The sequence below is a fragment of the Nannospalax galili genome, unplaced genomic scaffold (genome assembly GCF_000622305.1).
Source record: "Nannospalax galili isolate Female #2095 unplaced genomic scaffold, S.galili_v1.0 scaffold161, whole genome shotgun sequence".
NCBI classification, from domain to species: domain Eukaryota; kingdom Metazoa; phylum Chordata; class Mammalia; order Rodentia; family Spalacidae; genus Nannospalax; species Nannospalax galili.
Genome location: NW_008348586.1, coordinates 671,868 through 688,708, shown reverse-complemented (window position 1 = coordinate 688,708; position 16,841 = coordinate 671,868). Strand labels below are relative to the sequence as shown.

The window sequence follows — 16,841 nt, the reverse complement described above, 5'->3', positions numbered from 1 at the left end:
AGTTGTTTTTGTCTCCTGCCCCTCTCCTAACATCTGAAACACTGGTGGGCCTCTTACCAGTTAGCACTTTCTAGTCATAGATTCTAATGGCCATGTCCTTGCTACAGATGGCGTTCTACTAAGGTCTTTTTTCTAATTCTTGTTTCTTGCTTGAAAGAACTGGTGACCTTGCGCATGCTGTGCAAGCACACATCATACCTGTGATCCTACACTATGAGGCCCTCTCTGATTTAAGTCCTGTTTTCAGAGAGTTACAGTTGGACCTGGAAACCCCTGGATACTGCATTTTATTACACAGGAATGCAATTAGAGTTTTGTATGGAGCCAGGCAGCCTGAGATAGAGAGAGGTCTTCAAACACACCAGGAAGCTTTCACATCCTTAGCTTTCATTCATGAGCTAGAGATAGAGATGGGTGTGGTATGGGGCCTGCAGGGGACAGGAAAAGAGTGTGAGGACAGGCTAATGTGGAGAAGATGCCTCTGCCTGCAGGCACTGATGGACTCCTGAGCCAGGCCCTGCTGCTTGGGGAACTGGGGTCTGCTGTGGAGCTGTGTATGAAGGAAGAGCGCTTTGCTGATGCCATCATCCTGGCTCAGGCTGGAGGAGAAGATCTGCTACAGCGGACACAAGAGCGCTACTTGGCCAAGAGGAGAACCAGAGTCTCCTCGGTACTTGTCTATCACACAAGAGAAGAGGGGAGGGGATTACTTGGACCTTGTCAGGTGGAGGCCCATACCTTGGGACTGGTGTTTAGAGTATCTGCCTGTGTCTTCTCTAACAACCTCTATGTCACTGCCAGCCCTATTCAGTGTTCTCTAACATGAGTGGTTTTAGAATATTCCTGTGTGTAACACCTGCTGCCTATGCTGGCTGGCTGGCTGGCTGAGGGCCTCCTTCCCTTTCTGCCCAGTACAGCTTCTGGCCTGTATTGTGAAGAAGAATTGGAAGGACCTGGTATGTGCCTGTAGCCTGAAGAACTGGAGAGAGGCATTGGCCTTGCTACTGACATACTCAGGGCCAGAGAAATTTCCTGAACTCTGTGGTAAGTATGACACCAGTATATGTTAATAGCTATATGGAAGGAGGAGGCCAAGGGGCAGCTTGAACTTTGGGAGACAGCCATGCTGTTGGGGCTGGGATCTGGTTCAGTCAGGAGGCAGGGACCACAGTCTCATTTCCTGGAGTTCTCATTTATGTTCTATCTCATTTCTCTCTGTCACACCTTAAGGCAAGATCTTTGCTTTTCACTGTAGAGCAAGGTTTGCCTGAGTTACCTTAAAGCCATTGTAAAATTTTGTCCCATAGCTCATGATCCTCCACTTGTCTCTAAACAGGTGAAGGAAGACTAGCACAGGGAAGCTGTGCTATTAATCAAGTTTGCATCTCTTCTCCACAGACATGCTGGGAACTCGAATGGAGCAGGAGGGGGGCAGGGCACTCACCTCTGAAGCCAGACTCTGCTACGTGTGCTCAAGAAGTGTGGAGCGACTGGTAGAGTGCTGGACAGAGCCCCACCGTGCCTCATGCCCCAGGGCTCTGCAGGTACCTCTTCTCTGCAGAGTTCTGGCCACTCCAGGTTCTTAGAAGAGGCTAGTAGTAGGGATGTGCAGATATCAGAGGCATATCTTCTGGGTAAGTTGAAGCCAAATGTTGGGGAGGAGCAAAGGGCCCTCAGTGTTTGATGCCATCTTCCAAGGGTGAAGTAATCAGTTTCTTTCACAGGATGCCGAGCAGCTGCTGCTTGAGTATCAGCCTTCGTAAAATTTTCCCATCATAGCTGTCATCATACAAGTTAATTCAATATGTGGTTAATTGTTAATTTCTGTGAAACATTCTATGGAGCTGAAGAGGTGCTCTGTGGGTGATCAGAGATGGTGGAGTTACAGACTTGTGAAGAGACAAAAGTCCATCATGCCTTGCCAAACTCCCAAGGCACTTGCACTCATGTGTACACATCCACACACAGATACATACATATAACTAAAAATAATAAATGCAAATCCTAAAGAAAGGAATCTCTAAGACCCACATGAATTCAGTTGATCTTAGCCCTAACAACTTAGGTGAGGCCACATGGCCCTACCTTGTCTCTAACATGTCACTGTCTATTAGACATGCCTTCACCATGATGTGGTATTCTACTTTCCTCCATGGTGGAATGTTCCTAGGTGAGCCACTTGGACCAAGAAAGCAGGATGATCCCCCTCATCCTTGTCTCAACAGGACCTGATGGAGAAGGTGATGGTCCTCAGCAGGAGTTTGGAGTTGCTGCAGGGTTCTGACAGAATGACCCTAGGTCCTGCCACAACCTACAGGGTCACCCAGTATGCCAATCTCCTGGCATCTCAGGGCAGCCTGGCCATTGCCATGAGCTTCCTACCCAATGACTGTGCCCAGGTGAGTATGGCCATGGGAAAGAGCAAACCATTCTAATCATTCATCTAGCACTGACCATGCCCGTGTTTCATGCTATGTTAATGCTGAAGCTCTCAGGATGAATAAGATCTTGTCCCTTGACCAGTTAACAATCTTTTGGGAGCGCTCACATACATATCAGTAACTTGAGTGTCATAAGCTTTGTAGGACTTAAAGAAGAGGGTGATACTTTTTCTGGAAAAGTGAAGGAAGGCTTTTTCAGTGGCTAACACAGTCGAACTGAAACTTCAAAGAGAAGTACATTTAGGGCATTCCAGGCAGAAAGAATATACAGGAAGGGGAGGCAGGCAAGTGTTTGGCAGGGCTTATGGAACTTTGAGTCATTTCAGGTGGCTAAAGTATAGAGAGATGGAAATCCAGAGTTTGCTGAAAGAGGCGAGGCTTGTGAAAGAAGATGGCTGCTTTTCATTTCCTTAACACAGCTCTTCCTTATTAAAACTCCTATAGCCAGCAGCTCAACAGCTGAGAGATCGACCCTTTCATGCCCAAGGTTCTGCTGTCTTGGGCCAACAGGCCCCCACTTTCCCTTTTCCCCGGGTTGCTGTAAGAACTATCTCCCATTCAAAAGAAGCATCATCTTACAGATTGGGAACCCAGCCTTCTCACCAGGTAAGACCTTATTTGTTAATTTATTCACTCAAAAGTATTTATGTACCAGGCACTTTGAATATATTAGTGAACAAAACCAGATGAAAATTCTTAGCTTCATAGAGCCATCCTAGGTTCAATTATTTTTCTAACAACTGTTTATTGAATATCTACTAGCATCTTAGAACATGAGCTATGACCTTTGCCCTTAAGCAGTTCATCGTATAGAGGAAAGATAGGTACATAAAAAATCTAGTAAAATTTAGAATAGCCATGACTGTGGTATGTCAGGGTGCTATAGGATTAAATAGAAGAAAAATAAATTTCCTGTGCATGTGTGTGTGTGTATATGTATGTATGTATTGGGGATACAGCTCAAGGAGTGTTCCAGAGTGACTATGATATCTGATTTGATTCAGTCTTTAAAATTTCTGTGTTCTAGTTTTTAAAAAGATTTTTATTTTAAATTTGTGTGTGTATATCCATGTGTGTGCATGCTGTGTATGTGTGAGACCATGGAGGCCAGAAGAGGTGTTGGATCTCCTGAATCTGGAGTTACAGGTGGTTGTGAGCCTCCCAATGTGGATGCTGGAAACTGAACTTGGGTCTTCTGGAAGAGCAGGAAGTGCTCTTAACCACTGAGCCAAGTCTCTAGCCACCCCCTCTTTTTTTTTTTTTTAAGATTTATTTTTATTGTATTACATTTATTCATTTTGTATGTGTGGTAAGGTGTGTGTGTAAATCAGAGGACAACTTGTGGGAGTCAGTTCTTTCCTTCTACCATGTGGGTTTTGAAGATCAAACTCAGGTTGTTGGGCTTGGTGGCAAGCCATCTCACTGGCCCTTGATCTGAGTCTTAAAGACTAAGTTATTTAGACAAGGGAATGAGTAGTTGAAGCTATTTGAGACCCAGAGAACCGCACATGCAAAGACATTGAGGCAAGAGTAAACAAAGGCCTTTTGAGGAATTTCTGACATTTCAGTGGGGCTGCAAAATAGAGGCCAAAAATTCCTGGTCATGGAATGAGGTTAAATGATGGAGTAACAGGTAGGAATTAGATCACTAAGAATCTGGCATTCTGTATTAAAGAACTCAGACTTTAGTGACTCTAATACTCCTGGAAGTTTTTCAGAGGGCACAGAGATGTGAGTCCACCCAAGCTCACACCACCCAAGCTCACACTACCCAATCTCTTTTTAAATCCTGACCCTTTTTTCTCTTCACAGGTCTCAACTCCATCTCCAAGGCTGAGGGCCACAACTCAGTCATCATTAATGATGCCCTTCATACCCTCCCATACTAGCCCTTCTCAAGGCTCAGTGACACAGTCTATAAGTGACTACAGGGTACCTGGGCCCCAGGCAACCCAGTCTCTGCCTTTTGGCCCTAGAGCAAGGCCTGGTGAGTAAGTGAAATCTCTTCGCAGAGCACAGAGGTCTCAAGAAAGACAGACATACTTCCTCTAATCCATGCCAATGATGCCTAAAGAGAAGGGCATTTCTATTTGCTTTGTTTTGTTGTTGTTTTGAGACAGGGTCTCATGTAACCAGTGATAGCCTCAAACTTGTTGTGAAGCCAAGGGTGACCTTAAACTCATGATCCTCCTGCCTCTACCTCCTTCCTGAGGGCTGAGATTAAAGGAGTGTACCCAGCTTGTTTAGTCTTTTTAATAAAAATATTAAAAAAATTTTTTCTTTTTTTAGAAAAGTACTTGTAGAGTGAAGTCTGAATTCCTAATAGTATCCCTCACTGAATTACTAGTATTATCTCTTAGGTGGAAGGCTTGTACCTTTTGGCAACATACCCAAGCACTTATGCTGGCCATTTCAATCTTCTAGTATTATTTGAAGGACACATAAGGAATATAGTTAAAAGCACTTTATGTACTGTAGATTTCTATACACATGTACTAGTCATTTATTATTATTAGCAGTTGTGGGTTAAAAAAAATTTAATGGAATCTTGCTATGTTGGCCAGGCTGGTCTTAAATGCCTGGCTTCAAAATATCGTGCCTCAGCTTCCCAAGTAGGTGGGACTACAGGTGTCAGCACAGGTGTGTGCCTTCACACTCAGTTCTTTGTTTTCTATGTTGCTGGCTTGTTCCTCCCTGATGTGCTAAGAATCTCCCTCAAACTGAAGTTTGGTGACAAATGACCTGTTTCTGTTCTTCAGCTTTATCTCAGCCGCAGCAGTTAGGAGGTCAGAGGGCTCAGGGTACAAACCCGGTTGGATTCCCTGGAATATGGCCTCTTCCTGGTCCCCCTCCACTCATGGCATCCCCAGATATCATGCAGCCTGCCTCTACCTCCCTACCTGAGACTCCTAGACTATTCCCTCTGCCTCCTATGGGACCACCAGGTCCTGCCACTCTGAGCTCCCAGCCCCTGGCCTCTCCTGTCAGTTTCCCTGTGACTTACCCTCCTGGAGGTCCAGGAGCACCATGCTCCAGTGCTCTCCCAAGCATTGGCATCTTGACTCCTCATCCAGGTCAGCCTTTTCATGCTTCTGCTTACAGGTACTGCCTTTCTCTCTTCCCCTTCCCAACACTACTTTGGAAGTCTTTTTCCTCAAGCCAATGAACTAAGGCTCTTGGTGACTGTTCTGTAAAGGGAGGTATGGCAGACTCTGACTAAAATAAAATTTCCAGTCTTTAAACATTTCCAAGGTTCCTGACCTTGCCTCTAAAAACCCCTGTCCTTTTGCTCTATAGGATCTCAGGATTCCTGGAAAGTTGCTGCAGCCCCCATGGGAAGCCTCCAGAGGAAAAAGGTCAGTGCATCTTTTCCCACCTGGTGACCTACTTTCTAGTTCCTACAGAATTCAGCTCCCCACATCTCATTCTTACTGTTTTCCCAGTGGATCTCTGCCCCCTCCGCATTTCCCTCTTTTCCTCCTACAGCATTCACTATTCTTTGCAGTTTCTAGTTCCCTACTCACTATCCTGTTTCCTTGCCTACTTGTAATTTCTGCCACCCCCTCAAACCAGAGCCTCTAGTGCCCTTTGCTTTACACATACCTTTTGTTCTCTCTTTAGTTGCCAGAGACATTTATGCCTCCAGCACCAATTACAATTCCACTTAGGAGCCTTGGCCCTGAGCCACAGTGGACTCTGCCATCACAGCCTCCTGTCTCCACTGTGAGTCGTACTCCTCCTGGAGCTCTAGGAGGACGCAGCCTGCAGGTGAAAAGAACAATGTGCTCCCCTCCCCTGGGAAATTTTCCAGCCTTACTTGAGTGTAGAAAAGTGGGAACATAGAAACTGGGCTCAGTGCTCAAAGTAGAAGTGATCCTTGACCCTGATGATGTCCTACCTACAGAGAAGGGGAGGGCTGTCTCCTCAGCTCTGCTCTGCTTTGATGGGAAATTTGACCCTGAGCTACTGAGGACTGACTACACCTTAGGGAAGCCATGAGGGCAGCTTACCTTTATTCCTTCCACCCTGTTCCTTCACTAGCAACTTCAACAACTGCCTCCTGAGAAGATGGAACAGAGGGAGCTGCCCCCAGAGCATCAGCCCTTGAAGGACAGCTTTGAGGCACTTCTCCAGCGCTGCTCCCTGTCTGCAACCAACCTAGTAAGTCTGAACTTTCTATGTTGTTTTCTTACATTACATCCCCAGCAGGTTCCTGGACACCTCAGGTATAGAACAGATCTCAGACTGTCCCCAATATGTTGACTAGATCTTGTACGTCTTTGATGTCCAAGTGGAGTAGGGGAGGGCTTGGAATCTGCTTTGCAGTCCAGCTTCTTAAAGCAGGACCAAAGAGCATGGAGATTTACAAGAAGCAAGGCATATATTAGAGAGTGAAGCCAGCAGTAAGGAAAGCTGCCATTCCATTCGCTCACTAGCTGTGTCAGCCTATGCAAGTCTCTTACCATATGTGGGCCTCTAATTCCTCTGTGAAATGAAGGAAGTAACACTGGGCCATCCTAGCTTTTATATACCACACGTCTTTATAGTCCTGTATAGTGTGAGCCTTAGGGGGAGGGTCAGAATCCATTTTCCTCCTTGCAGAAGACAAAAAGGAAGCTGGATGAAGCAGCCCAACGTCTAGAGTATCTATATGAAAAGCTCTGCGAGGGGACAGTAAGTACCTAGCTATGCTCCCTCTTGCCCTGTGCCCTTTTACCACCATCCTTCTACCACCAGGAAGGCCCGTGTCCTTTCTTCCCATAAGTCTTATCAACCTCCCTTTGCCCCAAGTACATTCATCTTGCCTGGACTGGGCTCTAGAACTTGAGTCCTCTTATCCCTTCCCTGCTGTCAGGGTAGGGGCTGGGCTGGGCTTGCTAATCTAAGGGTCAATCCCTCCACAGCTCTCACCCCATGTTCTGGCTGGGCTCCACGAGATGGCCCGATGTGTGAATGCAGGAAGCTTTGAGCAGGGCCTCGCAGTGCAGCAACTTCAGTGAGGTGTCCAGCTTCATGCCAGTCCTGAAGGCTGTCCTCACCATCGCACATAAGCTGCAGGACTAAGCCAGGGGCCCTCTTCTACCACAAGGCCATTTCTGCTGTTACTTAACTCCTTCCCACAGAAAAGGGGAGTTTTACAGCAGATTGTTTGTTTCTCCCAAACCTCTTCCCTTGCTGTAGGGTATGTGATGCTGGGGGCTTGGTTCTGTACCAGCTGAATGCCTGTTCTTTTCCCTTTATGCCTGGCCACCTGGACTGTGTTCCGAGTGCCTTCAGCCTGGAAGGTAGTGTAAGTCAGGACTTACTTTGCCCAATACAGCAGTCCAACAGGGCCTACACCAGGATGCCTTACCTAGGGATATTCTGTTCAAATGGCTTCAGATAGGGTGATCAGGGTTGTTAGTTTCAAGTCTACCTCTGTGGTGACTCATTTTATGGGTTATTGCTTTTCCCTTCTGGGATTTATGAGCCCAACTGTACTTTTTCCCTGTCTCTGACTTCATATTTTGAGACCCATATTCTATTGTAGCACCAGGGTCTTAGGGAGAGTTGATTGCTCTTTACTCTGAACAAGTCATAGACATGAGGATTGGGTGTTGAGCAAAATCAAGAGAGGAAACTGGCCATTTTAAAAATGGAACTAGTCATATATTAGTGTTACTCAGGGTAGGCTGTCAGGTGGCAGGTAGAAGCAGTGAACTACCTTTTGTTTACTTGGGCTGTGAGGTAGGAGCAAAGGACCATAGCCCTTGACACACCACCTACCTAGGCTTGAGCCTGGCCCAAAGCCTTAAACCATCTACTTTGTGATTTTTGAGCCCAGTTCTGGAATCAGAGCCCTGCTTCTCAAAGGATTTGGGACCCTTCTTCCTCTTGGCTACCCTGTGTCTCAGGGATTCCTTTTCTAGCTACATTTTCATGGCTGACCTCTTAACAGTGCAATAAAGTGCTTTGATTTGGAGTCATTGTCTCCTCTGGATCCTATTTTGCCAACATGGCTCTTTCAAGTCCATTCTTTCAAGCTCTGTTCTTGTTTCCTGTACCTAGGAAGGCAGGGTAGAGGTTTGGGGAGAGAGACAGGAGCTCAAGAGTTGAAGAACTTTCTGAAGTGAAGTCCCATAGCCTTGGGCTACAAGGCTCTTTCCTTGTAGCAACTTACAGCCACACTGCTTGGTGTGTGTGTCTGTGTCTGTGTGTGTGTCTGTGTCTGTGTGTGTGTGTGTGTGTGTGTGTCTGTCTGTCTGTCTGTCTGTCTGTCTGTCTGTCTGTCTCCATCTGTGTCTGACAGTTAGCTGCAGGGTTTTCCCCACACCACTTCAGGGCTGAACTCAGCTGCACAAAGGGCCTGGGTGTGAAGCCAGGGGGTACCAGCCCTAATCCTGTTGTCGATCCCATCATGTCTGCAGACTAGATGTGTGTGTTTGGGAGGGAGGGATTGTTAGGCAGTATTTGTTTGTAAAGCCACTTGCTCTTCAGATAATACTTGCGCTAACTTCTATTGATGAAGCAGTGTGAGCCCCAGCAAAGTCCTTTCCCAAAGTGTCTTTGAAGCCAAGAGCCCATTGAAGGGAAGAAAGGCCGGGAGAGGGGATTAGTTTGTTCAGCAGCTGTGAATTTCAGTGGGAGGTTGATGAACTCCGAAGTCTTTGTTTAAATTAAAGGGGGGGAGAAAAAAGCCGCTGCTGGAGCGAGAGCCCCACTTGGGGCCCTGAACTAACACAAGGAGAAGTCTGAGCTGCAGGGAGCTGTGTACTGACTGCAAAGACTTTTCCCAAACACTTTTGGAAAAGGTGTTGTGAGAAGAGAAGGGGGCGGAGTGGCGGATTAACATGTGAAATGAAGTTTTCATTGACTCCAGCAGGGGTGGAAGGCTGTTTTAATGGCATTTTGTTCCCCTATTTTCTCTTCTTGAGCTCTTTAGAGATATTGTTTTGCTAAGACAGGCTTTCGTCCCTCTTCTTCCAGTCTGAGCATTGCCTCTATGGGAGCCAACATAAATATTTCTCCTTCAGGAATGTGGGTTAATTAAAAGGAAATGAATGAGTGGAAGCATCCAATCCAGACCGACAATAGGCGAGTGCCTTGGCCTGCCCTCCCCTCCCACCACCACCAGCGCTACCAGTGTGCAGAGGACGACCCTTTCTCTGTTTTTGGACTGACCTGCTGCTAAGGCCAATTGAGACTGGGATTCTTTTCAAGAAAAGAAAGCCTGGCCTGCGTGTAGGCTTACAGGCCAGGGACAGGAAGGAGACGGTGTTTTGCTCACCCCACCCAGTGTTCCCGTCACTTCTCAGGACCTCCCTCTACTTCTGTCCTGTCCACAGACCAAGACAGATGGGCTCCTAGAGAGCACACAGAGGAGGGAAGGGGCCTGGCCTCCTGTGCTTACCCCACACTAGTATACAAGCCTGCATCTTTCTCAACATCAGTTAAATCTGTAAAACAAAACGTTTGACTAGCTGACCTTAGAGGTGTCTTGTCTTCTCAGTCAACAGTTCTAGAGTTGTCTGCATGGCCCTGGTGACTGAGTGTAAGACAAGAATCCCTGAACTCAGGGATGTTGGTGTATTGTTAACACTCTAGTGCTTATTGCATGTACAAATGTGTGAATGGGTAATGCAAGAGGGAAAAACCAAACTTAGCAACTTTGAAGCACAGTTCAAAGTGCCACAAGACCTTGAAGAGGCAGTGTATCTCTTGCTAAGGTAGAGGACCAAGAGATGCATGGGGTGAGGCCAGGAGCCAGGGGTCTGACTTAGCTTGGCTACTGTCTCTGTTTGGAATGTGACAGCCTTTCTCTTGCAGGTTAGCCCCTAGAGCTTTGGCTTCTGTGATCTCTCTACTTACTTTAGGAGAAGAATGGGGTTATAGAGAATCTGGCCGTCTCTGTTCTAGAAATACTGCTGGTGCCCAGACCCAGGAGTAGTCTAGGGCAAGCAGCACCTAGCTGGGAAACTCTGTGGCTGCATTGATTCTTCCATTCCCAGATTCCTGTTTCATAAACAAGTGGCTGCTGAACTATCCCTCTCTGAGAAAGAACCAGAAGACTCAAGCCCCAGAAGCAGCAAGTTCTTGGCTTCCAAGTGAATGCATTAGTGGGAGATTTATATGGATGATTTACTAATCCCTGGCAGATTAACCTCAGACAAATCAAGCTAACTACTTAGGCCATCAGGGAAGCAAATCTATAGGGAGGAGGTATCCTGCCAAAGTGGAGGGAGGAAAGAGTTTAGAGGTTATATTTCTACCCCACCTTCCCCTCAGTATCCCGATAAATTCATTACTTAGGGGAAACGGCACATGACTGTGACTTCAATAAATTAAAAGTTCAAGTTACTGAACACCCTATTAGCAACAGTTTCCTAGCAGGAAGTTTACCTAGTGAAGGAAAGTATCCAATGTCCTGAATCCTGCCTATTTGAGAGCCAGGTGAGTAAAAGGCCTCAGCTATGGCCTGCAGTTGGACGTGCAGACTAGGAGACTGGCTCGATTTACCTGAGTCTTGTATGACGCCTTTGGGGAAGGAGAAAAGATAAAAGAAGGCTGCTCGGAGATGGAAGAGGGTAACTTCAAAGGAGGAAATAACTACCAACCTGCCCACACCGCTCCTAGACCTCCTGGGGGAGGCTGGAGTATCTTTGGTGATTGTTAGCCTGCTGCTGAAGTCTGTTAGGGCCTGTGCTCACACTTGTTCAAGTCGGGGCTCCAGGGTTCCCTCTTCCCCCATATTCAGAGGCTTGATTCTTCTCAGGTTAGTTTTTTTCAGGATTTTTTTTAAGGGTAAAGAGGGGAAATGAGAAGGGAAGATAAAGTGTTGGATTCTTGAGGAGGCTGTGTCAACAGTTAGCAGGGAACCAAAGTGGAGAGGGCTGGCTGTGCAGGAGGGAGGTGCAGCTGTGGTGGGCAAAAGGAAGAGACTGAGAGGGGGCCTTCCTATGCTTTCAGGCTAGGCCGGGCACTAGGGCAGCTGGGGTCACAGGGAGGATCGCCTGTTTTTGTCCTTTTGTGAGGAACATCAACAGTGCAGAATTTCAGAACAGTTTTGAGACCTAAGTGTGAGCTACAAAGACCAAGCAGAACTCCAGGAGAGCGCAGAGGAACCCGGGAAACCGTTTGGAAAATGGCCCAGAGTGGCGAGGTTGCAGCGTCTCCCAGTCAGAACGGCTGCTAGGGAGTGCAAGGTTCCCACTCCCTGGACTCCTCTAGCACTGGGGTCTCTAAATCAACCAAGGACAAATGGGGGAAGGAGCCAGGAGACCCTTAGGGTTTCCTTCCAGGTTTGTGTGCGGCGCCTCTCGGCGGCCGCTCTGCGCGGCTGCAGAAGTACTTGGTGACCCGCCGGCGGCACTGCTCGCAGTGGACCGCGCAGCACCAGTGGAACTTGCAGTTGCAGCTGGACACGGTCTCGGCGCGGCGCTCCTCCACAGCCAGCCCGCAGTCCCCGCACAGCCGGCGGCAGCTGCGACGCTCCCAGCGGCCCAGCGCTCGCCCGCGACGCAGGCACTCGCGGCCCTCGGTGCCCAGCAGCCCTAGAGTCTTGTTCTCCAGGCAGTAGTCTGGGGAGTCCTCCAGGTGCACCAGCTCGCGCGTGGAGATGGAGCGGAAGGTGTCGGCGATGGCGCCGCGACCCGCCGCGCTGTTGCCCGCACCCTGCAGCAGGTCCACCTTGAGCGCCGCGTGATACTTCTCCTTCAGGTGCGCGCCCACCTCGCGGAACTCCGGCAGCTGCAGCCAGCAGGTCTGCGTGGTGCAGCTGCCGGACACGCCGTGGCACTTGCACGTGCGTTTCATGGTTCCCTTCACCGCCTGGAGAGAGAGCTAGGAGTCAGAGGCCCGGGCCTGGAGGGGCTGCGGGGCGCCTGGCTAGGATGCGAGGCCAGCCTGCCGCATAGAGGCTGCTAGGCGAACCGAAGCGCTGGAGCCGGACGGGAAGTGGACCGAGCCAGCTGCCTAGTCCCAGGGGCTGCGGGACTCACCTTGCGGCCAGCCTCATTGTTGTGCAGATTCATGGCTGCCCGGGCATCCTGTCCTGTCTCCAGGGCATCCACAAACTGCTTGGAAATGGCCTCTCCGAAACCCACGTTATCACTGCAGCCTCCCCACAGCCAGCCTTGGCCCCCTGAAAAAGTGCAGGAGCAGGAAAAGTCATTGAGTGGGTCGGCCCAGAGCTCCCGCGAGCTGCTGTTTCTAATTGAGGTGGAGTGGGATGGAGTGGGATAAGAAAGGGTTAAAATTGGGTGAGTACCCTGTTTCTACGTTACTTTCAATCTAGATTTATGTTTTGCCACTTTTTCGGTCCTCTGTCAGCCTGAGCCAACCCCTGCTCAGGCCTTCATGACGTAACTAGTTACCATGTAACTAGTTTTCTCCTTGCGTGACCCCTCTGCCCCTACTCAGTGCCCAGAAGGGTGCACGTGTCTGGTGAAGGAAGGATTGAGGCCCGAAAGGGTCAAAATGATGAGAGAGAGGAGGAGGGCCCCACTTGAAATATTATGGAACAACAAATTTGGAAATTAAGTGAGAGGGATGGGGGAGGGGGCGACAGGAAAAGGCAGTGGGAAAGATTCCAGCAAGGAAAGGCAACATAACATGGAAGGAGGTTCCTCTGTGTTTGAAACAGACAGATGATAGTCTGAAGGACATGCTGTTATGTTGATGTTATGTTTAAATTAAGTAAACCACTCAGAAAAACAGGCTCCTAAACTACATTTAGCCAGGGTTGTCACTGTAGGATCTGGGCTCAAACTGGTTCACCCACCTTCAGCACTTTTTCCTCGTATTTAGAAGGCTGCTGTTTTACTCTGCCAAGCTCCCACCTCACTTTCACGGTGTAAGTGAACTTACGTGGCCTGCGCCCCCCATCCCACCTCTCGACTTACCCAGTTGTCCATTGCGGGAGTCATCACAGCCACAGTTGTCAAAATCTCCAAGGCTGCAGTTTCTAGTCAGGGTGTACATGACCCCAGCAGAGCTGATGGCGTGTACAAACGCTGTCTCCCGATTAGCTACAGGAACCAAAGGCCCCCAGAGTTAGAGGGAGAGGCTGCAGCCCAAGGAGAGGTCAGTTATGCTGCTTTCCCTCAATACTGTCATCATTCCCACCTTCCTCAGCGCTCTCTGCCCCTCCTCCATAATGTAGCTTTCCTGTTCCCAGGTCTGTCCACCCTGGCCTCAGCCCTGTGGCTTCCCTCCTGTCTTTTCAAGCCACACATTTTAGGGTAAGTGGCTTGACTTCTGCTGATATACTCAGAAAACATTTAGGTGGGAAAGAACCTGAGGAAGAAATAAGGAAGGAGATGCCTCTGAGCCCACCCACGCTTCCTCCGGGAACGCTGAGAGCTGGGAAGCACACAGTCTCAAAAAGCCGTTCTTTCTGGGGTTGGAGAGATGGCTCAGCAGTTAAGAACACTGACTGTTCTTGCAGAAGACCCAGGTTCGAATCCCGATACCCACATGGCAGCTAACAACTGCCTGTAACTCCAGTTCCAAGGGATCTGACAGCCCCTTCTGTCCTCTGTGGGCATTTCACGACACGGGTGCACTTACCTATATGCAGGAAATACATGTATACACATATTTTTTTTGAAAAGCCCCTCCTTCATTATTATCTCCTTTATGGAAACATGGTCTCCATGTCCTAGTCTCTCCTTACTCAGTCCCTCTCTGCTGAGTCGATTGAAGAAGACGCTTAGCATGATGGGGAACGATGCTGACCTACCTACCGCCAGCTGTTACATCCTCAAGAAACCTTTAGCCCATTGGACAGTCAGGGGTGGGATCCGATTGGATATGAGACAAGGTCCGTTTATTGGCCAGTGAGGGTGTTGGAAAAGAAAGAAAGGGAAAGGAAGAAAGAAAGAGGCTCTATAGTAGGAAAGAGGAGGTAGGAGAAGAAAAGGGAAGCTCTCACGGGGAGATGTCTTGAGAGGAGAGATGGGGTGAAAAGGGTGTGACAGGGCTCTAGAGCTGTGGCCCAGGCTTTCCTTACCACTGCGAAGTCCACCATGGCTCGACAGCTGTAAGGCTCTCTCAGGGCAGTTCCAGCGGTCCCAGGCAAACTGGTATTTACATTCTTCAATTCCACTCTGCGCACCAGCTGCCACACTACTGGAGTAGATCAGGTAAGCCTACAGGAATATGGAGTCAAAATTTAGCCTGAACTTATGAGGTATTTGCCCTACACTGGCCAAGCACCTCTGTTACTGTCTACTCTCCCAACCTTCTAAAATAATGACTGAGAAAGCAATAAATACACTATCATTTAATAGTGTAAGTAATCTTGTGAATAGGGACCATTTTATAGATGGGGAAATTGAGACTCAGACAAGGGAAATAAAGAACTTTGCCCAGGGCACCACAGTTAACAAATGGCAAAAGTAGGAATTGAACTTTAGTTCAATTGAACTTTAATTCCTGTATTCATTATACTAAGCTGTCTCTCCAAAATGAGCCCCATCCACACAATTCTTGAAATTTCAGGTATTCTCACCCCATACTATCCAAGGAATAGAGTTTTGGAAATGCCTTCTATCCACGTAGATATCATGTAGCACAGTTCCTGAGCTGTAAGTATAACACACTGCTCAGAGAGGGATATGGGACTGCACCTGGGGAAAGCTGGTGATTTTTCTGGCTCTAGAGATTCTGATAAACTCAGAACCAGTACACTTAATTCTTATCTGGGGTCCAGCACTAGTTTGCCGAGTGGCTTTGGGCAAGTCTCTAACACGTTTTGTGTCTCAGATTTTCTCTAATTTATTCTACAGCATAATGGAAGATGTGGACATAATGAAACTGATTATCTTCAGTTAACACATTAAGATTAGTGACACCCAAGTTAATAAAAGAAATTTGGGGACTGGGCAGTTGGATCAGCAGTTAAGAGCACTGGCTACTCTTGTAGAGGACCTGGGTTCAGTTCCCAGCACCCACATGGCAACTAAAAACTATGCAAAGCTCCAGTTCCAGGGGATCTGACACCCTCTTCTGACCTCCGAGAGCACTGCATGACTCTGGTGCACTTATACACATGCAGGCAAAACATTCATACACAAAAATAAAAATAATAAATTTTTTTTAAAAAGGAATTTTTCTTTACCTTTGGACCAGTCATCAGAAAATTGTTCACTGACCTAGAAGAAAGAAAAATTAGAGTACACTGGAGAGACACCCATTTATTTCTGCTTCCAAGAGTCACAAAGGTTATTTCCACAATATCATTGAGAGAAAGAAAGGGAAATTTGTTTTCACAAAGAAGGTTTACAAAGCTATGTTATGACATGTTACAAAGTTAATAAAGATAATCCCTTTGGGGCCAGTGAGATGGCTCAGGCACCTGATGCCAAGCCTGATGACTTAAGTGTGATCCCTGGGTCCCTGGAAGGAGAGGACCAGCACCTGAAAGTTGTTCTCTGACCTCCCCATGCACACCATAGCATATGTGTCCATACACATACACATATATACACATACGCACACAAAATAAATTTTAAAATGCAATAAAAAAATTTTAAGGATAACCCATTTAATAAAAAAAGAATATGAATAATGGACTGCAGAGGTGGGTCAGTGGTTAAGAGCACATACTGCTCTTGCAAAGACCTGAGTTTGGTTCCCAGCACCCGTGTCAGTCAGGAAACTTACAACTGCCTGTAACTCAGTTCCAGGGGAACTGATGCCCTCCCCTGGCCTCCACACTCACCTACGCTAATGCGCGCATACTTACACAAAGACATAATACATATAATTAAAAAAATTTTTTTTGGTCTTTTTGAGGCAGGGTCTCCCTGTAGCCCCAGCTGGCCTGGATTCACTATGGAGACCAGACTGGCCTTGAACTCCCAGAGATCTGCCTGCCTCTGCCTCCCAAGTGCTGGGATTAAAGGCATGCGCCACCACACCCGGCATTTTTTAAAGGTCTAGAAAGATGGCTCAGTGGTTAAGAGCACTGGCTGGTCTTGCAGAGGACCCCAGTACAGTTCCTAGCACCCACATGGCAGCTAATAACCGTCTTTAACTCCAGTTCCAGGGGATCTGACACCCTCTTCTCGCCTCTGTAGGCATTGCATGATATGGGTGCACTTACATGCATGTAGGTAATAAACTCATACACAAAATAAAAATAATAAAAATAATTAAAAATATGAACAAAAGTAGCATATTTTCTTTGGATTGTTAAAATCAGTTATAATTTCCAATACCACAAAAATTGGAAATAATGTTTGATTGTTGTTTTGCCATAGGTTGGGGAGAGAGAGCTAGCATCATCTCACAACTGGGTTCCAGACACTACTCAGTATTTTACATGTTGATCTTTTAAATCCTTACTGTTTCAAATATCATTATCTAGCTCTCGTTTTTGAGGGAGGTGTTGAGACAGGGTCTCCCTGTAGCCCCAGC

General features: G+C 47.5%; 2 protein-coding genes across 2 annotated transcripts in view; one reads left to right on the top strand and one right to left on the bottom strand.

The window, feature by feature from the left end:
• Window positions 1-8,398, top strand: part of Sec31b (SEC31 homolog B, COPII coat complex component) — a 29,596-nt gene extending 21,198 nt beyond the window's left edge. Inside the window, 12 exon segments of the mRNA XM_029569657.1 lie at window positions 492-670; window positions 918-1,044; window positions 1,399-1,544; window positions 2,226-2,399; window positions 2,886-3,047; window positions 4,254-4,428; window positions 5,739-5,797; window positions 6,063-6,209; window positions 6,483-6,602; window positions 7,044-7,115; window positions 7,346-7,422; window positions 7,424-8,398. Of these exon segments, the coding sequence (XP_029425517.1) occupies window positions 492-670; window positions 918-1,044; window positions 1,399-1,544; window positions 2,226-2,399; window positions 2,886-3,047; window positions 4,254-4,428; window positions 5,739-5,797; window positions 6,063-6,209; window positions 6,483-6,602; window positions 7,044-7,115; window positions 7,346-7,422; window positions 7,424-7,505 (1,520 nt within the window). The 3' untranslated portion in view covers window positions 7,506-8,398.
• Window positions 8,399-11,577: 3,179 nt separating this feature from the next.
• Window positions 11,578-16,524, bottom strand: Wnt8b (Wnt family member 8B). Its single transcript, XM_008845554.1, has 6 exons — window positions 16,504-16,524; window positions 15,541-15,574; window positions 14,431-14,569; window positions 13,322-13,447; window positions 12,419-12,561; window positions 11,578-12,248 (listed from the first exon to the last, which is right to left on the bottom strand). Coding segments are annotated over exons 1-6 (990 nt in total). The 5' UTR covers window positions 16,506-16,524; the 3' UTR covers window positions 11,578-11,702.
• Between the last annotated feature and the right edge of the window lie 317 nt (window positions 16,525-16,841).

Bases quoted from the DNA above. Each gene is read 5' to 3' on its own strand.
- Wnt8b (XM_008845554.1), bottom strand. The intron at 14,570-15,540 runs GTAAAGAAAAAT...ATATTCCTGTAG, and splicing joins TTCTGATGACTGGTCCAAAG to GCTTACCTGATCTACTCCAG. The intron at 12,562-13,321 runs GTAAGTCGAGAG...GCACTTTTTCAG, and splicing joins CTCCCGCAATGGACAACTGG to GGGGCCAAGGCTGGCTGTGG.